Source organism: Beta vulgaris, chromosome 5, assembly GCF_026745355.1.
Source record: "Beta vulgaris subsp. vulgaris cultivar EL10 chromosome 5, EL10.2, whole genome shotgun sequence".
Lineage (NCBI taxonomy): Eukaryota > Viridiplantae > Streptophyta > Magnoliopsida > Caryophyllales > Amaranthaceae > Beta > Beta vulgaris.
This window is the reverse complement of record NC_079206.1, coordinates 67476278-67498818: the sequence shown is the minus strand read 5'-3', so window position 1 is coordinate 67498818 and position 22541 is coordinate 67476278. Positions and strand designations below refer to the sequence as shown.

General features: G+C 36.8%; 1 protein-coding gene and 1 pseudogene across 6 annotated transcripts; one reads left to right on the top strand and one right to left on the bottom strand.

Moving 5' to 3' along the window:
* The first annotated feature begins 989 nt into the window (after window positions 1-989).
* Window positions 990-22126, top strand: LOC104894802 (hypothetical protein). 6 transcript variants are annotated; one of them, XM_019249830.3, is made up of 21 exons: window positions 990-1322; window positions 1479-1783; window positions 1866-1983; window positions 2222-2304; window positions 3975-4195; window positions 4290-4422; window positions 4959-5041; window positions 5658-5864; window positions 10028-10387; window positions 11151-11313; window positions 11493-11684; window positions 12824-13033; window positions 13119-13211; window positions 14586-14791; window positions 15089-15631; window positions 15718-15798; window positions 15902-15987; window positions 18699-19406; window positions 19865-20018; window positions 20124-20250; window positions 20923-22126. In XM_019249830.3, the coding sequence occupies exons 1-20, from the start codon at window positions 1214-1216 to the stop codon at window positions 20206-20208; spliced, it is 4140 nt and encodes a 1379-aa protein (XP_019105375.2). In that variant the 5' UTR covers window positions 990-1213; the 3' UTR covers window positions 20209-20250; window positions 20923-22126. The 6 variants fall into 6 exon arrangements, with proteins under 6 accessions (XP_019105375.2, XP_019105374.2, XP_010679434.2 ...); XM_019249829.3 differs by having other exon boundaries at window positions 20907-22126; XM_010681132.4 differs by having other exon boundaries at window positions 20902-22126.
* Window positions 19075-21638, bottom strand: LOC104894801 (chlorophyll a-b binding protein of LHCII type 1-like; annotated as a pseudogene).
* Window positions 22127-22541: the final 415 nt, after the last annotated feature.

Here is a 22541-nt window from a genome sequence, read left to right as displayed (position 1 = left end):
AATATGCATTAATTGATCATTTATTATATCGGTTTATATATGATTTTTCCATAAATTTACAACTTATTTTAATTTTAAGACTATGTATAGCATGATCCTAGTTAAATTATGATCATTATGATAATAAAGTTAGAAGTCGATCAAACACCATCATTATCCGTATTCGAGAACGTACACTCCATATATACAGCTATAGGAAAACACTTATAAAAAAAAACTATAGGAAAGCAAAAGGACTAAAGGAGCAACAACTTAAGTTGCAAATTGAGACTTTTGATCTTAGAGACTTAGACCAACTCAACATTGATATCTCCATTAACTTCTCCTTCCCTTCCATTCTCATCATAGATACATTCTACTACCGCGGGTAATTCTAGCTAATGTTTCTCATCTAACATTTAAAAAATGTACAATTTATTCCCTTTTTAAAAAATGTACAATTTATAAGAAAAAAAAATCCGATGATAAATTATAAAATAACTTGTGTATTTAATCTATTTAGACTAAGTAACTGCAATATTAACAAATTCAAAATTGACCTAATTAGTTATAATAAGTACCAATTAGTACTTGGTCTAGCGATTTGGTTTGTATCTCATAATCTTGACGTCGTGGGCGAAGTTCCGATTCGATTATGATGTCTTCTTCTTACCTTATTAAAAAAAAATAGTTATAATAAGGATTTGAGTCTTATCATTGCAAAATGAAATCCCCGATTTCGTCTACATATGCAAAGAATATTCATTATACCAAAAAAAAAAATTAGAGCAATACAATTAATTATTATTAAGGGTTTGTTCTCTTTAACATAAAACACTTGAACCGAATTAAATTGAAATGAAATGAATAATAATATATGAGAATAAAAGTATTGTCCAAAATTGAACTGAACTAGACTGAAGTGAATTGAAAATAAACTGGAGAGACATGCTAGATTATTTTTAGATTTTAGAGGGTATAGAAATTGAAAGAAAGCTGAAAGTGGAAAAGAGCCCGGCCGCAAGTCGGAATGGGTAGTAGCCAGTAGGCAGTGTAGCGGCGCTCCATTCACTCTGACTCCTCCTTTCCAATTTTCCATTGTTGTTTCAGATACATCGTTCATTCTTCATTGTTCTTCATCGTTCTTCATTGTTCTTCATCGTTCTTCATCGTTCATTCTTCATTGTTGATTGTTGTGTTTGAAGAATTTGACAGAGATTATCGAAAGAGAAAGATGGGCGAATTATTGAAGGTGAATGCAAAGCAGTACCTTGGAGAAATCTCGGCTCTTTGTTTCCTTCATGTCCCCTCTCCTTTCTCTTCTCTTCCTTTGCTTCTTGCTGGTCAGTACTCACTACTTGTCTTCTTTTCCTTGCAACATTATTTTCTTCAATTTATGAATGCTAATTCTAACTTCACTACATTAGGGTTTAACTTAGGGTTTAGTTACATCTTATATTTTGATCAATCTGCTGCTTGCTTATTATGATATTTTGCAGGATCAGGATCACAAATATTACTATTTGATGTAAACCTTGGTAGACAGATACAATCGTTTTGTGTATTCCAAGGAATTCGTGTTCATGGAATTGCGTCTCGCATAATGAATTATGAGGATAATGCTTTATCTCAATCTGTTACCTTTAAAATTGTTATATCAGGCGAGAAGATTGTAAAACTGTATAGGTTGTGCATTCAGTTGCATTCAGAATCTCTTGATAAATCACATGTTTCGACGGAGCTCACTTTTCTACACTTGTTGCCAAGATTTACACATTGGGTCCTTGATTTTTGTTTTTTAGAGGTATCTCTGTTTAATTTTCGCGTAAACCTAATTATTTTACTAACTATGCTCTTATACCTAATTATTTGTTGACTTGCTGTAGGATGGTTTATCTTCCTCTAAAGAGGGAGGCTGTTATCTTGCTGTTGGATGTAATGATAATTCTCTTCATATTTGGGATGTCTTGAAGTCGAGATTGGTGTTTGATGTTATATGTCCAGGTCATTAACAATATATACTATCTCCTCTGTTATATTATATGTCCTTTGTTTCTCGAAATTGCAGCATGCTAAAATATCCCATGGCCTCCTGTATGAGCTTTGTAATCTTTTGCTGTGATTGAACAAAGTGTAATTGATTTTCTTCACACTGCAAGGTCTTTATTGTTAAAAAGTTTTTCCATAAACATTATTCAACTTGTAAGTTGTAACTATCTGACATTCTGTTTTTGTCCTGTAGAGCGTTGTCTTCTGTACTCGATGAAGTTCTGGGGCCATGATTTTAAAACTCTTATGATTGCCTCTGGTACTATCTTTAATGAGGTGAGCATGGGTGTCATTTTACTCTCTCGCGAATATGAGTATTTGAAACTGTTATTTATATTAATCAGTTTATTTCTCTAGCTTCAAGTGGAATGTAATGTATATTCCACCGTTTTTTTTACTTGCAACTTTGAAGAATGGCACAAAGATTTTGGAGAGAAGAGGGATAGATAGAGATTAAAAAAGAACCTCCATGTGCAATGAGAGAGAAAGCGGGGATATATTGCGAAAAATATTTATGTTGCGAGTAATATGCAACTTCCTAGAATGGGAAATGTTGCAATTAAAAAACATGGATGAAGTATTGTTCTTAAATCATGATTCTCTCAATGTACTCCCTCCATTTTTCTGATTTCTACTCACTATAACTCCAATAACCAAGGAGAGCAGGAAATAGGGACCGCCCCATGTACCTTTGAGTTACTTTTAAGAAAGAAAATAGTAGAAGTGGGTTCCACGTTGTGTGTTATTGGAAGATAAAAGTGGAAATAGTTTTGCTAAAGAAGGAATCAAGAAAAAGTGAGTAGAACTTTAGAAATTGGATGTAAACCGAAATTGAGTAGAATTTAGGAAAATGTTGGGAGTAGAATGGTTATTATTTTGTGTTTGTTTGGGGGGTTATGGGTAAAGTGAAATATTACATCACAAGAATGGGTGTTATGTTTACACTTTGTTTGGATGTGGAGAGGAAGAGGGGGAAGAAGTGAGGAGGGTAGGAAATGAAAGGAAAAGGGGGGGGGGGGGTTTGAGCTCTCAATTTTTTTCTAAATATTTCCTATAGGTGAGTGAATATGAATCTTTTTAATTCCTCCACCTTTCATTCTCATATGTGACTTTAACAAGGGAGACTTATTCCTTACCCCCAAAATCCCCTATCAGACCACACTCTTATTAATCAATTATTAACTATGATATTCTTGATATCTTCTTCAATGTGCGCAGCATTGTATGGATTGCTCATGGACAAGTTATCTTTAAGTTAATATCTTTGTTGGCCAAGTCAAATTGGTTAAAAAATAAATACAACCAATTGCCACTTGGGTAAAAGAAAAAATTTGGCGCCAACCAATTGTTAATCTAGTAAAAAGCATTCTGATGGGATTAAAATGGACTAATTTTTCAGCTGAAGGTTGTAAAGTATGACGCATTTACACGTGACTAATTCTTTAATATGATTATGTAACTATATTGTGTAAGATACACAAAGCGTTCTGTAATAACTTAGGGTTCTGTAAAATTAAGGGTCATTCTACTTATATAAGTGCGATAAATGTTATTTCACGACCTCTAAGCAATTACAAAACCTTAATTTACCCTTGAAAACACTTCATAACCTTAATTTAGAGTCTGAGTATGATTAAGTTTCTTTGCCTATCTGTTGAAACTCGAATAATAACTTCATAATCCAATAGTTAGCAAAACTTTATTACGGCATTACCCATAAGTTGGGAAAATGATATTAACAATAGATTTCCGAGATCTATTACCTTATTTCCTGATAAGATAATTTACGCATCCAATTAGTACATATCTGTATTTTCCATTTTCCCGTCTATTATGTTATTCTTTCTCCAATGCCATATTCTTCTTCCTTAAATGTGGATGGCCATGACTAGTCGATTTGTTATCGATGTTGTAATTCGTGATCATTTACATATTGTTTTTTCCAGATTGTTGTGTGGAAATTGGTTTGTCAACATCCCAGACAACTTTCAACAAGTGCTGGACAAGATCTCGTTGTGTTGAGCTTTTCTGGAGATGTTCACCCCCTGAATTATCTCCACTATGAAGCTGAGATTATTTCCACTCTCTCAGGCCACCAGGGTTCTATCTTTTGTTTATCTTGGTCAAAGGATGGATCCAAACTGGTTTCTGTATCTGATGATCGTAGGTGAGTCACTTCATGCATTCTAGTAAAATTTCCTGTCTTAAAATTTCAGGACTCCTTAGTTAGCACTATAAGAAATTGATTAGACATTTTTTAGTGCTCGAATGTGGATCACCAATGCTGCAATGAACGTGACTGATGATTTATCAATATCATGTGGCCCTTACTTGGCTGGTCCTGTGCTGTTTGGTCATGGTGCTCGGGTCTGGGATTGCTGCATATCTGACTCAGTAAGCTTCGACGCACCTCTTCTAGTTTAATTTATCCCAGTTGGGTTGTGGGGCTGCTTTTAGATTGCAATATCCTTCGACTGCTTTTATAATTTTCTTTTAGCTCTTCATGACTATTGCCTTTGGCTTTTTCGTTATAGTGTTCTGCTGCAATTTTCTTTTTTCTATTTGCTTTATTTTGTATTGGTTAAACTGTAGTAGCTTGAATGGAGTATATAGATATGTCAGGAAACCATGCCATCTTGTCTGCTGACTACCGATCATTATTTCCTTTATCGCTTTTGTTTGTGTAGAAACTACATTTATTGCGTCTCATGGGCTAAGCTTTTCTTCCTTTTTCTCACCCTACCTGTTAGTAGTAATCATATGTGCCTGGTCCTGGACATTGAATTGCATACCATTATTAGCTTTATTAGGCCTCATGAATCTGTAGTATTTTATTATTTGCTAAGTATATACAGGAAGCTGGCTTCTATAATTACTATATGATGTTTATCTTACAAACTGAATGTGCTCAACATGTGTCCTTTTCAAAGTTTATTGTCACTGCCGGAGAGGACTGTACGTGTCGTGTTTGGGAGTTGGATGGAACTGAGCTAAGAGTTATTAAGGAGCATAGGTAAGTGTAACTCACTTTAGTTTTTTTTTCTTGTAGGTTTTTTACTTAAATCTGGTTCAAAATCTATAATTAGCACTTATTGAATGACAGGCTATACTTAAAAATAAATCATCATGACCTGATGTTTTCTGTCTAGCGTAGCGAGTACCGTGTACCCAAGTCTATGGACTATGGCTTCATTATTTACTTTGTTGCAAGTACAAAGCATCTATGTTTTTTTGCATTTGTGGTTGTATCATTCCATTTCGTAGTCGTACTCAGTTAGTAGCGTTGAAAATGTTCCCGGTATGAAACTGGCCAAGTCAACATCAACATCTAAATAACTCCAATATTATTTTAGAATTATTTTTCCCTTGATGGTCCTAACTTAAAGTGCCGGGCGTCCATTCTCATGTCTGCGTATTTGATGATTTGACTCAGGTACTCAAAAGGTGTTATAAATTCTCCAGAGTAACATAGATGTTACTTGTATTATCTTCATATTCTCATGTTAAATGTTTAATATTTTTGTTGCATGTGTTGAGTTTTACTATTTCTTCTCTGAATGAAATGAATACTATCTGTCACTTGTTTTTGTTCATTGTACTTATGAGCAATCCCATTTTTTGTCTTGCAGTGGGAGGGGAATATGGCGATGCCTCTATGATCCAAATACGTCCCTCCTTGTTACTGGTGGATTTGATTCTGCAATCAAGGCCCACCGTCTGCATTCTTCAGTATCTGCATTCTCAGGCGAATGTATCAGTGAATTTGAGGAAAGAAGAGCAGAGGTCTTAAGAGTTTGCATTCCAAATTCATCAGGTCATAGTGGGTTTATTGACAGGTACACCGTACAACAAATTTTCAACTTGCTTTTTTTTTTCTTGTGCTCCAATCAGGAAATCTTAAGAACTTAAATGCTCTGTTATTCTGTTTTAAGATTGTCCTTGGGGTTACCTGTGATCATTTTGGCTATATGTTGAGTGTCGACACACTGCACCAATCAGTTGAGAAAGCTGTTCACATACCAAATCTGAATTTAGTTTTACCTTGAGTTTGATGCGGAAATGCCTCCCATTTTGCTACCCTCATATTTCGTCTAATGACAGTTTTATCTTTTTGGTAAATTGTATGGATTAGGATAACCCGATACTTTTTTGTCCTATGTGATCGTATTCTGGCTTCCTGCTCAACCCCTTTTTTTAATTAAAAAATCTTCAATTTAGTGTCCAAATTAAACAGGAGTTAGCTTTTGGCCATCTTATTATATTCCCAACTTTCAAGTCAACAATGCAAATTTGGGACGGAAAATGCAGTCTTCTGCAGTTCTAGACTAATGGCATCAAAATTTTCCATTTAAGAATTTTTTAAAAACACATAACTCATTCTTAAGGTTAAAAAGTGTAAATAATCCCCTCAAAGAAAAAAAATGTAAATAAAATCTTTCATATTCTGCCTGTCATTCTAGTTTTCTCTCTCCTCTTCTTTACGACTACTGCCATATCACGTCTCCAACTTCAGTCTCTCTATCTTTTTTCCTCTCACACCTCCTTTCTTGAGCGCATTGAAAATAATTATTCTTGTTCTTTTGTTCCCCATTGTTTCTCTCCTTCACCGATGGAAATGGAGCCTCGGCATAGAATTTGAGCGTTGATTGCTTTTTAGCTCAACCAGCAGCTCCCCTAGTGGTCGCCTTCAGTGAGTTTTGTCAACCTAGTGGGCCACTATGACTATTGAGATTCACTTGCTCTTGCCACAACTCCTTTTCTGGATCTCTCTCTCTCTCTCATCCATATTGATCACCACCTGCGCCTCTTCCTTTTGCAAAGCTGAAATACAGTTACTAATAATAGTGTAGCCATGGTGCAAACTCAAAAAAGTTTCAAACATTTTAATCTACCATCAAGTAAAACTCTTGAATTTGTATGCAAACTATATTGTGCCATTTTATCCACACACTCCTATACTCAGGTACTAATTAGTTGGGTATCACCTCCCCGCTGAATTTTAGGCCCAACGAGTAACCACTGTGCTAAGAATTAATAAAGGGGAAGGGGACTTTAGGTAGTAGAGTTGTAGGTTCTTAGTAGCTTGGAGAATAAGATAGGTAGTTTGTTAGGGGAAAAGCTCTATGTGTAGAGCATATTAGAGATAGAATAGTATGTTGAAAAAAGTGAAGTGTTTATTGGTTTATATTGAGAGAGAACAAACCTCTAAAAGCTTGTATTATCCTTAATTTTTGCTGCTATTAATCTTCCCTTAATTATTTCTATCTCGAAAGTTAATACTATCCTTTATTTTTTGCTGATTTTCCAACTATTAATCAATCAAACTTTTCCATCTTCCCTTAATTGTTTCTATATTACATCACTAAAATCTGTCCTGAGCTAAGCTAGTTCTTAGCACACTCCAATAGGAATGTAAAGGAATGGAGAGTTCTCGATATCCTCTTCTATTTACCAAAGTAAGATCTTTCCTCTAGTCCTAGACACAAGAATTTGGGTAAGAAAAATACCACTATTGGGTGGAATATCAAATCTTGAGATTTATATGGCATCGATTCCAGTTGACGATTCATGTTAGCCGACCCCAAATCACTTTGGGAATAAGGCTTTGTTGTTGTTGTTGTATAGGAAAAGCAAGCCTTACTATGTACATGACGGTTGAGGTCTCTAGCTGCTTTGTTATTAGCAATCAATTCTAATTTCCTAGATTCATTCTAGTTGTTGATATTGGAAGGGGTTAACAAAGACTAGAGAAAGAAACATTTATGTGTGACAAATCTTTCCCTCCTTTTCATTTTAGAATTATAGTTTAAATTCAGTTTAGTAAAGAAGAAAGGGATATTCTATTTGGTATCCTTCAAATTTATAATTCTACATGAGACTAGGACTATGCAAAGACCGGACCGTAATTTGGACAGGACCGGACCAAAGATTTCGGTCTGGTCCTCGGTCCACATAAAATCCCGACTCTAGGTTTCCGGCACGTCACTTGTGGACTGAAAATTTCTGTTTTTTTTACTAAAAGTAAAAATTTATATGTTAAAAATTTTAAAAGGTAGAAAGTTAAAAATGTACTATTTATTACCTTCCGGAATATTGTTATTAAAATAATTAAATTTTAATGTATCTAATTTATATATATGTTTAAATCAAATAAAAAAGTTTTTTTTATAAAAATTATTGATTTCGGTCCAACATGTCAAAAACCGGACGTCCGGACCGGACCGGAATTTTCGGTCCGGTCCTAGTCCAAAATTTTCCAAACTGGTCCAGTCAGTTCCGGACCTTGGCCGGTGAAGACCCCTACATGAGACCTCTCTACTATTGACATATTTATATTGTAACCCCTTAAAAAATAAGTTGCCATCTTAACCACCCACCAATATCGTTTAACAATCCTTACATTCACTTTATGTTACTCCGACACCTTCAATTATCTCAAAAATCGGGTGTCGTGTTCGACACGACATTTTACTTGGATACTTCATTTTAAACTAAAAACTTGTCTTTCTTCTACAAAATAGCCGAGTCGGACACTTGGACACCGGTATTCGTGTAGACATTCAATCCGTATCTGAGCAACATAGCATTCACTATTGCCACCACCTAGATCCACCATGTTTCCTCTTCACAAATTTTTTTACTCGTACTAATGGTACTCCGTAATAGTTAACATCATTATTAAAAAAAGGCTAGAGCTTGCGGTTAGTGGATCTGGTTGATGGTGATAATAGTAGTGAGGACTCGTAGGGGGTGATTAACGGGTTATTATGAAGTGGGAGGAAGTATTTGACTTTCAAGAGGTACAATGTACAATATAGAAAAGTCAATAATTGACAGATACTGTTTAAAATACTAAAACATGCTAAGGTACTACATAGAAAAATAAAAAACAGAGGAGCAGCATATAGAATTACACTGGGTTCAACCTTCAAAAAGCTTTTCACGATTGGGGATGAATTTTTTTTTGGGTTGAAATAAGAGTAGTATAGTTTGATGCAAATTTCATTATATAATGTTTCTTTACTGCTACATTTTCCTTATCAATTACTTTACTTAGTTGGTTTGTCACAATATTCAAGCAGTGAGTTGGGTGTGAGCCTCTAAGTGTTCATTGGGGTTAAAAATAAGATTAACATGATTTATATGCAAAATATATTTAGAAGAGAGACTTTAGTGTGGGTCACTAAGTTGATAGTGATATTCTGTTATGTGAACGCATTCCAAAGAAGGCAATGAGCTAAGTAGATTGAGACAACTGAAAGTGGAGAATAGGTGAAGTGTTTGTAAATGAAGGGAGTAATGAGTATATTATAAATATTATTGCTTTATTGTGATAGACTTTGCATGGAGTTGCGGGCAGCAACAAGAGGGAAGAGCTTGAAAAATGGTAAAGAAAGGGGGCAATCAAGGATCCATTGGCTGGTGGTGACGTAGTACCGAATTACGAAGGGGAGGGCTAGGGGTAAAGCAAATGGTGGTGAACTTCAAAATCTTTTTGGTGGTCGCGAATCGCGATGGGTAGCTGATGATGATAAATAGTGGAAGTAGGGGGATGGGTAGGGTGGTGGCGTTGGCTGAGAGCCTGAGACGCTGACTAGAGGTGGAGCTGGTTGCCAGTGATGAGTGGAAGGAGGTTGAAGGCGTCATATGTTGGTTATGGTGAGTATGAGAATTTTGGCTTATGGTGATGGATCAGGGGGAGGTAGGAGGGAGGGAAAGAGAGAGAGTGAGTTCAAAAAAAATTATTTTTTAACAATGCTTAACCTATAGGAATGCCAATTTTGCTGATCAATTTTTTTTCTAATGAAAAGTTCACGAATTATTAGTTCCATACCATTTTCAGAAGATTTGCTCTAAATTTGGGGTTATTCCAAGTTATTTCCAAGTTCTGATTGTTATAAGATGACAAAATTTGGGACTTATCCTGTTTAATTTCCCCTTTTTCTTGAATTCTAGAACTGTTCAATCTTTTGATGAGTTTTTGGTCTTGCCGGTGCAGCAAAAGCGAATATGTACGTTGTTTGAAATGTGCTCGCAAGGATGTGATTTATGTTGCTACAAACCACGGTTATGTGTACCATGCTAAATTATATGAAAGTGGATCCGCAGAATGGACTGGACTTATCCGAATCACTGAGGAGATCCCAGTTATTTGCATGGATTTGTTGTCGACAAATCTTGATGAGCTGTCCCTGGAAGTTGAGGATTGGATTGCTGTTGGTGATGGTAGGGGAACCATGAAAATAATAAAAGTTGTATTTCGTGATGGCGCTCCTCATGTAGCAGTCAGAATTTCTTGGTCCGCTGAAATGGATAGGCAGCTCTTAGGAGCATATTGGTGCAAGTCACTTGGATGTAGGTAAATGACCTTTCTGTTCTATTTTGATTTTAGTACAGATAATTCAAGGTTTAAGACTTTAAGTTCAATCTTCCTTGTTAAAGACGCATAGTGGTGATGGAACTGGCCAACGATATCAATGTGATGTCTTTGACTGATAAAAAAGAGCTATCTCTGTCTCTCTGACTTTCAGGAAATTGGGGAAGATGAGATCCCTCATATGTGTTGTGTTGGGAAATTGGGATTATGAGATTCTCATATCTGCTGTATTGGGAAATGGGTTATGATGAGGTCCCTCATATCTGTTGTATCGGGAAATTGGGGATGACAGCTTCTTCTAAAGGAAGCATGATAATCTATTGAATTTCCTTTTTATTACTTGTTCCCAAAAGCAAAAACTTCCTATCAATCATATTAATCTACCTTTGCCCATAGCGAGGAAAGGCCTCTTTAATCTTTTCACAACTCATAGAGGTGTATGTAGTTTCCACCTTTTCCTGCGATCATACTCCATCACTTCCCAGGAACATAATATCTGGTGCCTGTATGTGGCCTTTTTTTTTTTTGCACAGTTTCATTTTTTGGCATGTGATCCACAGGTTGACCAATCTTTTGGTTGTTTCAGTTTTGAGGTAGTAGTGATGGTCGAAACTTTGAAAGTATATTCAATGAGTCTGTCACTTCTCTTTGCTTATGAAGATATTTCGGGATCATTTATATTAGTGAAAGAGTGTAGCTGTTCTTCAACTACATATATGTAATTCTTTTTCCTCTTATTCTTTAGGTTCATTTTCACATCTAACCCAAAGGGTTTGGTGAAGCTATGGAGGTTGTCTGATTCATTATCTCATGATGCTGTGGGAAATTATGATATGTATCCAGTTGCCGATTTCATGTCACCTTTTGGTGCAAGGATAATGTGTCTGGATGCGACATTTGAGGAAGAGGTATATCCTGTATGTTTTCTGATTAATTTTAGACAGTATTCTTTTGCACTTGCTTTCATCTACAGTTGGCTTGGTAAGCATTACCAGATACAAAATACATTAATAAATTTTGCTACTGATGCATCAATGCTAAATTGTTTCATATGGTGATCCTGGTCCGTAAACTTTAATTTCTGCAGGTATTAGTTTGCGGGGATTTGCGTGGCAATCTGATTTTGTTCCCTTTGTCAAAAAGGATACTGCTTGATAGTTCTATACAAGCCATTGAGAAGACACCTTTCTTAACATATTTTAAAGGTGCCCATGGGATATCTACTGTCTCCAGCATCTCAATGGTCAAACTCAGCTTCAATGTGATTGAAATCTGCTCGGTAATGTCTGAATTTTAAATGATAGCTGCTCGACCAGTGATTGTGCTTCATGCTTCTTTACTTTGTATTTAATCATATAAGTGATAACCAAATCAATCACAATATAGTTTATTAGTCCATTGACCCCATAATGATGTCCTCCCTTTGAGATTGTAGTCAGATTTCATTTGCTTTGACTGCTAATAATATAGTATCTCCGTCTACTTTTAGTTACAACAAATCCCTCTTATGGCAGTTTCAAATTAATTGAAACACTACTTTTGACATTGAGTTCTCGTTATCTTTCTCTTCATCACATGGTTCCCTCTTTTTATTTATTTTGCAATTAAAAGTGAGCAGAGGAGGATTAGTCAGACTCCTTAATTGCTGCATTTTAATGAAGGATGTACTGTCTTAGAAAGTTGTGTTCGGTGCACAAGCCAGTTGTTGATTAAGATGACATCAAGACTAGATGTAAAAATATTACCGTTTGTTTAAGCTAGTATATTTTCACAAAATTTTACATATAACTAATAGTAAATGATGGCCAAAGTTTGGCCTCATTTGTCAGCGACTTGAGTCTAGGGGGACATATATGGGACAGATTTTTCATAGCTCTGGTGTAATTATACTCATTAGGTACCTGAAGGCTCTGTTATTTTGTTGATTCCAATTTTTTTTTTTTTTGCTTTGACACTTTGTTTTATTTATACCTAGATGATATTTGAAAACATTGATGAATGGTCTTGGCTGCCCTAAAACAAGAAAAAGAAGGAAAATTTCAAATTTCATACATCTTTTTCTCTTTATCATTAGCTTAGCTGTGACACCTGTGCAGATGTCCACTAATTATTCATCTCAATGTTGTCTGCTTTACCACCGAGGCACCAATAATTCTAATCTAGCATTGGACCACTCGACCTTGTCTTTTCGAACTCTATAGGGGGTTTGATGGTTCTGGTCAAATACAATTAACCATTAAAAGGCTGCTGCATAAGCTCTATCATATGCTTCTCTCATTTTAAGTATCCTGTACTCCTGTCTATTTGATGCAACTCCAGAAAATGACGATGATGTCTTATTGTCAAGTATGACGTTTTGCAAGAGGTCGACCTGCTGGAATTTTGATACCCCATTTTCTGTATTTCTTATTCGTTCAGACTGGAGGTGATGGGTGCATATGCTATCTGGAATATAATAGAGATCAACAAATTGTAGAATTTGTGGGAATGAGACATATGAAAGAATTAAACCTCATTCAGTCTGTCGTTGCTGACCATTATTCCCTGGATGATTTAGCAAGCGTCAGCTATGCAGTTGGTTTCTCATCTACGGACTTTTTGATATGGAATTTACTCTCTGAAACTAAGGTCCTTCTCTGCTACTAATTTCGTTTTGTTTATCTAAATATGTGATCCTACCTAACTTGGAGTCTGAAAATGCATGTAATTGCAGGTACTGCAAGTTAAGTGCGGGGGATGGCGCCGTCCTCATTCTTATTATCTTGGTCAAACACCAGAAATCTGCAGTGGCTTTGCATATGTTAAGGTATGCTCTCATTCTCTTGTCCACCCACAAATATTCAATATCATTTTTCGTATCAGATGTGGGAAAACATGAATCATCCTCTGTTCCACCTCTACAGAGATATTGTGTTGCTATTAGTACAATCTTTATGTGCCTACTAGTTGATACTTAACTTGTGAGCACTGTATCTAATTTTTATTCTATACATGCAAAAATGCAGTATAATCGTATGTGAGCCCTATACAAATTGAGTAGCTTGAGCCATGTCCATTTTTGAGGATCTATGTGCCTTTTCAACTGACTTTTTTACTGGACGTTATCTTAAGTTGTCTTGCGATGAAGGAAAAAAGAGAAAGGTAGCTGTATCTTGCTTTACAAGGAAACTTGGAAAGTGAGGGGAAAGGAAGGATTTTTTCCCAATAATTTAATGAACAAATCTCCTCAAAATTGGAAAGATTGGAAGGAAATGAAAATGAAGTGCAGTTTCTTCCCAACAATTTCTAACAACGCTCTTTTGATTTCATCTCTCTTGTCTTCACTATCTTTTCTTTCTCTCTCCTCTCTTTTCACTTTCTCCTTCCCACGTCTAGATCTAGGTTGCACAGAGACGGGTTCGGGGACGGGGAAGGAAAACGGTAAGATTTCAAAACTTTAGGAATGGTTACGCACATCCATACATGATACGTATCGGGTACGGGTACAAGTACATGACCTAGAAGAAGTACCTGTGCTACATAGCTCTAGACCCTCTACTTTGCTCTCTCACTTCACTTTCTCTCCTCCCTGTTTTACTCGTGGTTTTCGTAGAAGATTAGATTGTCTTGCTAGATATTTCAAAATTTTTTTATAGATTTTGATCAAAAATTTTGTTCACCCCTGCTCCTTGGTTCTCTCCCCCTCCTTTCCCTCATATTTTTTGCGATACAAACAGACAAATTTATTTTCTTTTACCCTCCCCTCCTCTTTCTCTCCCCTTCCTTCCCTTTCCTTCCAATTTTACCTAAACAAGCTGTAAGGGTATAGTTCTTGAGGACTAGTCGACCTTTCATCCACAATTGTACTTTTAAAGGCCACTATTATTATTAACACTTTTGCTTGTCAAAAGATCTTTAACTACTATTAATATCAAAGTCAAGGTCGCTGGAGCGTAGTTGCTGGCTTGCTGCCTACTTGGTGATCATATTTCAAATATCATTCATTGATCAAAATCCTGAATTCCTGATATTGTTAATAGTGGTAATTAATTTTTCAACGTATATTCCATCAAGATTGGAATATATTCCTTTGTGCCGATATATAGCTGATATCAACCAGTAGTATTTATCAACCCGTATGGGGTTGGCACTTAGCTACCTTCTTTAAATCTGAAGTTTTTAATTAATGTACCTCCTACAGGATGAGATCATCTATGTTCATAGATACTGGGTACCAGATGGTGAAAAGAAGACATTTCCGCGTAACTTGCACTTACAATTCCATGGGAGAGAGATCCATTCATTGTGTTTTATCCCTGAAGATGTTCAATGCGCAACACAATATCTTGATTCTAAATTAAGTTGGGTTGCAACTGGTTGTGAAGATGGTAGCGTGAGACTGACTAGGTATGATATATAAATGGCTTCCAGTCTTGTACACTGTAGCTAAATATTGTTCTGTCTAATATATGTTTGCTTTATCAAATTTCTATCTATTTCACAGGTGGCTGTTAGTTTCTTTTTGTTTGAACACTTTTGGGATCTATATATGTGCAAACGACTTAGTACACTTGGCTGTGCTTTCTTCTGGATTTTAAAAACTTTAAACATCTTAAACCGTCAAAATATGCAAGATAACTTTTTTACTGTGATTTGTTATGCTGTGTGTGCTGCTATTTAACAGTAATGGGATGGATGGCTCAGGTATGGTCAGGGTACTGATGATTGGGCCATGTCCAATCTACTCGGGGAGCATGTTGGAGGGTCAGCTGTGAGATCATTATGTTTTGTGTCAAAGGTACATTCTGTGGAAGCTAAAATTGTTGAAGCACCTAATGGTACTACGAGGACCAACAATTTCATGGAGAACATTGAGCATCCATGCTTGCTGATTTCTGTTGGGGCTAAACGGGTGCTAACCTCATGGTTGTTAAGGAAAGGAAAGAAGAACGAGGGAGATACATCTGCTGATGGCCTGGAGCACAGTTATGGCAGTCATAGTTCTTCAGTAGGTCACATATCTTCAATGTCATTCAAGTGGCTATCCAGCGACATGCCGGTCAAATGTGTTCGTGTTGAGAAAAAGACTCAAAGCAGTGGGCACTTAATTAGGCCATCAGATGAAGTTCGTATTGAAAACTCTTCAGCCTCCATGGAGATGGAACTGAAACAACATGGAGATGTGCAGGATAATGATTGGAGATATCTGGCTGTTACTTCTTTTCTTGTTAATGCTGCCACGTCAAGGCAAGTTAATTTGACTACTGCTGCTACAATTTTATATTTAAGTGCTCAAATGCAGATTCTGTGACGGAGCTTTCATCTACTTTCAGGTTCACTGTCTGTTTTGTTATTGTGGCTTGCTCTGATGCTACTCTCACCCTGCGGGCACTTGTTCTTCCCTATCGATATTGGTAAGATAAAGGCTTTTGAGCACTGAGATCAATTGGTGACCGCGAAGAAGTCTAGAAGGCCTTATTTAATCTCTCCTATGCTACTCTTTTCGTTGTTTTGCAGGTTTGATGTTGCATCTTTGGCGCCTCTGTCATCTCCCGTTCTGGCTTTACAACATGTTGTGGCTCCCCTTCGCCAACCTTATCAAGGTTTGTCATGATATTTTAATAAGTCCTATATTTCCCATGTTTCAAATATATTATGCTATTGGAAAGGGATTTTGCTGTATTAGCAATTCTTTGGTACTCCCTGCCAGAGTCACATAATTCGCTCCCCATCCCCACGAATTGAGTGCATTCGCTCATTCAAATTCGCAGTCCGTTAGCGTGCCAAATCGATATGGTCTGCAAATTGGAACGACGAAATTAGCGTACTGACCTCTTAGAAGTCATCTTCTGTCCATGAGTGGAAGATCAATTGCAAGGAGAAAAGCAAGATTTAACAAAAATTTCAGATCTAGGGTGATCTGCAAGTTGGAGATGTAATTCACTAAATCAAGGTTTTAATGGTTGGGGCTTTCATCAAGGAGGGTAAGGCGAGCCAATAGGCGTGGTTGAAGAGTGTTGGGTTGCCGACATCTTTTCCGGTGAGAGCAGGCACTTCCGATAGTTGTTGTGTGGTTCGAACGTGCGTTCTTTTTTGCGGTGAGAGCAGACACTTCCGGTAGCATACACTTTTTCGGCAAGGGCTTCCGATTTGTCCATGGAAGTGGACCATTTTCTCAGGTCGAGGTTGAAGATGTGGCTGAATATATAGAACTTTGTATTACCATTTAATGTTCATTTTTTTTAATAGTGGGTAGTTGGGTATGATAGTATGACAGCTGGAAGCCTCATCTCCTTTTATTTTTTCTTTGACAATTACAAAGGGAATTATAAAATACGTCTCAAATCACCAACTAATTTTTAAAGCGTATTCCGAATTCGCTTATCGAACCGAATTCACCGAATGGCGAATTCCGCTTCCGAATTTGTTCCGTGTTCCAGATAGATCTGCGAATTTTGTAACAGTGCTCCCTGCATCCTATATTAGTCTTCCCGTTTGATATGATGTAAAATTTCTTTTTAATGTAATTTATGAATAACATAGTAAGAGAAAATGTTGTCTTGATGGAGAGAGAGTGATTTTAAATTATGAAGAAATTAAGATATTATTTTTGGGACACCTTAAAGATATAGTCGGGGCAGAGGGTCTATGGAGTAGTAAGTTTGGAGATTGCTATACCTTTACTATTATGTGTTGAAGTCATTGTACATTGAATAGCAACCTTCATGCTTTCGACTATGTGGTGATACCATTGTAATAACCTAATGTGCTAAAAGTGCATAGACTCCATAAAAAAAAAACCAAAATCCACGATGTGTGTTAAGCGTTTGTATGATCCATGTATGTGTAATGTCCATGCTAATGGAAAGGGACTCTGCTACAATTTGATCATAAAATTCACGTCAAAGAAACCAAAATCGTGGACAATGCCGATGGTTTGTGACTGTTGCGGCCTAATATCTCAGCTGCGGTAAGCTAAAAAATGTATACAATGCGTTGCAGAATCAAAATATCTCTGGCTTCATTGCATCGGGTAATTTTATTGTCTTTCAACTCATATAACACAGCATACAACCTTTTAGCTCTCTTGGTCCCTCTACCTTAAGTCCGTCCTCAGTTGATATGTCTCTTAATTCGTTGTACTAGACCGTGCTTGCCTAAAACAATTATTCTGGTAGTTTCTAATTTTATTTTCCTTTTTTTTTTGTCCATGCTGTCTGCTGGTAATGATTGCTGGTTGTCATAGAGACAAGTAATGGAATTGATCTCAAAAATTTATGATCAATTTTATTGTGCAATTAAGATATTAGATCATGTATTGAGTGGAAGATTTGGAAGTTCTTCTCAAACTGAACCTGTGAAAGATATTGGGTTGATTTCCAACAGAACTTATATGACACAACTGAGAGAATCAGAATAATGGGTCCTATTTATATGCTATAGACTAAATATGGGAAATAAGAAACTTTGTATCTTTTATTCGATGTTAAGACTTAAGAGGAAACAAATTACTAATACAAATATATAATGCGTACTGTTAGTGTGCCTATTATAACTGCTATCTGAAGAATAAGTTATATCAAATACATCCTCGAGCCCGAGATAGATTACCACAAGACGTCAGACTTCTATGGTAGGGCGGCGGGACACAAATTCTATCTGTATGCTTGGAAATGTAGACATGGTTTTATACTTTGGGATGCTGCATTCTAATCATGGAGTGTAATCTATCACCTTAGCAATAATGCTAGGAGAAAGAGACAAAATCCCAAAAGTTTGGGATAAATAAAATAAGCGTGGATAAGTTGGTAAAATGCAGAGTTGTGTGATTAAGCACTCAAATGTTTGTGCATAAAGGAATGTGTGGATTGGAGCTGATGTAATAAGAGGGTTATAGAAGTAAAATATGAAGAGGGTAGGTAGAGATAGAGGTGGTAGGAGATGGCATGAGTTAATGATTGTGCAAGTATGAGGGAGGAATTGGGAAATTATCACCCTCATTTTGGGGTTATTAGTTACTCACCATATCCCCTAGGGTAATGTTTTACCCCATATGAGGCTAATATTTTCCTTTTCCCGCCCTCTCTTCTTGTGCCATATGCTAAACCATCCCTTCTACCTTATGTTTAGTTCATCTTTATCCTCTTTGATATATTATAATTACCCCCTTCATGTATTTGTCCCTATCCAAGAATGCCCTAATTAGATAATTGTGTGGCTGGCTTCTTGGGTTCAGATTGTTCTCTTTTGTGCCTCGTTCTGTTTTTCTTTCATATAAGACTGGCTTGATATAACCTGAATAAGGTCATGGCAGGTAAAACGATGACCAGGAACATATATATTGCTATTAGTGGATCAACTGATGGAAGCATTGCCTTCTGGGATGTTACTGAAAGCATTAAAGCATTTATGCAGAGGGTATCATCACTTCACGTGGAAAAATCTATAGATTTTCAAAAGCGACCACGCACTGGTAGAGGAAGCCAGGGTGGTCGCTGGTGGAAATCTATTGATGCAACTCTATCTGCTAAAGAAATATGTGCAGATTCTATGGCATTGAGCGACAAAGTTGTCTGTAGTGACAATCCTGTTGTTGATAAAACTTCAGCAGAAATGACCTTGAAGGCCAAGAAAATATCTTCTAATCATGTAAAAATAGCTTCCTCTAAATCTGAGGAAAGTTTTGACGATTCTTCTGCCAGGTTTTCTGAAATAAAACCGTTGCATGTCTTGCATAATGTTCACCAATCTGGCGTCAATTGTCTGCACATTTGCAGTCAAGGGAACAATTTGCCATACAGCCTGGTAAGTGGAGGGGATGATCAAGCAATTAATATTCTGCAATTTGTAGTGGAGCCATCTGTAGCAAGCCCAAATTCCAATGATATTGGAAAAGAAGGTGATACAACATCAAAATCAAGAAGCCCAGGACACACTATGGACTACGACTCGAATCAAAATTATTCAATCAAATTTATACATCAGAACAAACCTGTAGCAGCTCATAGTTCTGCTGTAAAAGGTACTCGTTATGAAAATTTGTTTGAAGTAATTACTCATCTGCTTATTAGAAAGAGTATTCTTATTGTTTCTTCAGTTCTGTCTTCACATGTAATTTTCTGTTGATAGAGCATTTTGGTCTGGGGCAGGGATTTTATGCCATATAACATGCTCAAATCATCTTTGCTTGTGCCTCATTGTGCAATGAGTATGTTCTTTCCTTTCTTGAACTACCCTTTTGGCTCCCAATTTCTTTGTATGTCCTCTTTATGCCTTGCAAAAGGAATTTCATGTCTCGTAACAAAGATTTAACATGTTAGTCACCTTCGTATATTATCTTTTTGTCACTCCCATATCTTTAGTGAGACCTGGGAGAGATCTTGTGAAGGAGAGAGTATCTTACAGGTACTTCCATTTCAAGAGGTTCTTACATTCTGTAACAGCTGGAAGTTTAAGTGTTTCGGCTTTCATTTGATCCAGGTGTATGGACAAATGGGATTTTGATATTCTCCACTGGTCTTGATCAAAGACTAAGGTGCTGGAAGCTTCAAGAGCATGGCGATCTAACTGAACATGGTCATTTTATAACTAGTGTGCCAGAGCCAGAAGCTTTAGATGTCAGAGCTTGTGGAAGGTAGGTGAATCACTTAAGACTTTGCTTGCACATGGCTTCCACTTTTATGTAGAACAAGAGAAATGACTTCCTGCTTCTTTTCTACTATCTTTTTGTTTTATCCAGGAACTCTTATCAGGTTGTTGTAGCTGGTAGAGGAATGCAGATGGTTGAGATCTCTCTATCTTCTGAAAATGATAGGCAGCAATGATTGGACTGTTCTATATGTCCATGCACTTAAAGCACTGAACTGGTAAGCAAAAACTTACACCTGATTTCTGTAATTGGATATCGAGTGTGTCAGCAATCCAGTGAATGTCTGCAGTGTGCCTTTGTAATTGTTCCGAAGCAGGTTCTCAGTGGTTTAGATCTTTATGAGTTGCTGAGTACTGGTATCATCGTCAACCAAATGACAATTTAACTATTTCAAAGTAATAGGTCATATCTAACTCCATGGTCAAGGTTTTTGGCACTGAGGCTTTGTTGTTGTCATTTTTGTTGTTGTTGGTCAAGGTTTTATAAAAAATGACCACATTCTATTAGGATCACTGTCATTGTGTCATACTACTCAGTGAAACTGTGAAACAGCTATATCTCATCCATTGCTGTTCTACCAAACATCTAATGCTCCAATTCCTGACCATGATGTAGTAATTTGCTGATGATCCAATTCTTGGTAACTGATTTGGATATTCTTACTTTGGTTGGCATTTGGCTGCATGAAAACCCGTATGTAGGTTTGAATTTTGTTGGTTTTGCCTATTTGTTTTGCTCTAATTGCACAATGCAGAAAAGATGTGACCTTATGGATTTACAAGGATAAAATTCCAGTCCAACAATTAGTAATATGTTGTTTCTCTCATGGATTAATTTCACTTTTCTGGAACAAAATCTGTGGCATAAGCCCAGGCATTATTGTTAACAGGTTCTGTGAGATGGTCAGAAGGACCCTTTCCGGTTACAATTGCTTGAACAAATAAGCCAAGCATGGAGAACATGGCAAGGCGGCCTTTCTTAATCTCTTTCATCTTCAACTCGGAAAATGCTTCTGGATCATCTGCTAGACCAAGTGGGTGAAAGCTGCCACCTGGATACAAAGGATCAATAACCTCACCTAGAGGCCCACCGGCAACCTGGTAACCCTCAACAGCACCCATAAGGATGACCTGGCAAGCGCAGATGGCCAAGATGCTTTGTGCATGGATCAAACTCGGGTCGCCCAAGTAGTCAAGACCTCCCTCGCTGAAGATTTGAGAACCAGCATTAAACCAAACTGCCTCTCCAAACTTAACCCTATTCTAGAAAGAAGCTCAGGAAAGACAGCCTAAAGCTCCGAGCATGACACGTCGAGAATGAATTACTTCAAGCTCTTTGTTCTTTGTAAAGGTATTTGGGTCAGCCGAGGTCCAGCTGTATTGCATCCGTAGTCACCGGGGAATTCCCCAGTGAGGTAGGATGGGGACTCACCAGAGATTAGGCCTAGGTACTTGACATGTTATGGGCCGTACCATGGGCTTCCCGAGGAAGCTGTCTTCCTGATTGTGATTTTCCCATTGCTTTGGGCAACGGCGGATAGGTCTACTTTGAGTTCAAGGGGAATACCTTCCCTATAAATGGGGATGAAAGGGCCATAGTTGACATTGATTCATGGTTTTGTAAGGGATTTCTTGTGTTCTTCGAGGACGAGATTATTGATTTTGTGTTTGCTGTGCTATTGGGCCAACACCTTATATACAATTGAGGGAGGTCCACATATTTGTTCTATGTGGATATGTGAATCCAGACTTTCTCTTTGATTGGTTATTGGAAGTAAAGTGATGATTAGATTTTGGATCTGAGTCGGACCTTTATGGTCAATCAATGCATGTGATACCGATACCTCTAATTGTATCTCGAATTCTTTTTGTGATTTTTTTACACTCAGCAGATTGCTTTTCTGGGTTTGAGTTTAACTATAAATAATTACATTCTTTTCTCTGAAGGGGATATAGGAAACAAATGTGTACATTGCTATTTGCTACCCGTAACAGGGCCTCCATTTATGGCTCAACCAGTAGTTAGTAATGTATCTTTCTTGATCATTTACTGTGTCAGACTATGCCTATATGTATATATTTTTGGATTGTTAAGATGAATAAGGGTGCGTTCTATTCAACTTATTGGACCTGAACTTATTGGAACTTATCTGAACTGAACTTATTGAACCTGAACTGAACTTATTGGAACTTATTAAACCTGATTGGACCTGATTGCACCTGATTCAACTTATTGGACCTGATTGAACCTGATTGGAACTTATTGGACCTGATTGAACCTGATTGACCTTATTGGAACTTATTGACCCTGATTGAAACTTATTAGACCTTATTGGACCTGATTGAAACTTATTAGACCTTATTGAACCTGATTGAAACTTATTTGACCTTATTAGACAAAAACATTGACCATGAATAACATAAATATTACCCCTCAAAATTTTTTATGGAATAATAATTATTTATAATTCGTTCTTTAAAAATAATGATTATTAATTATCTCTTATGA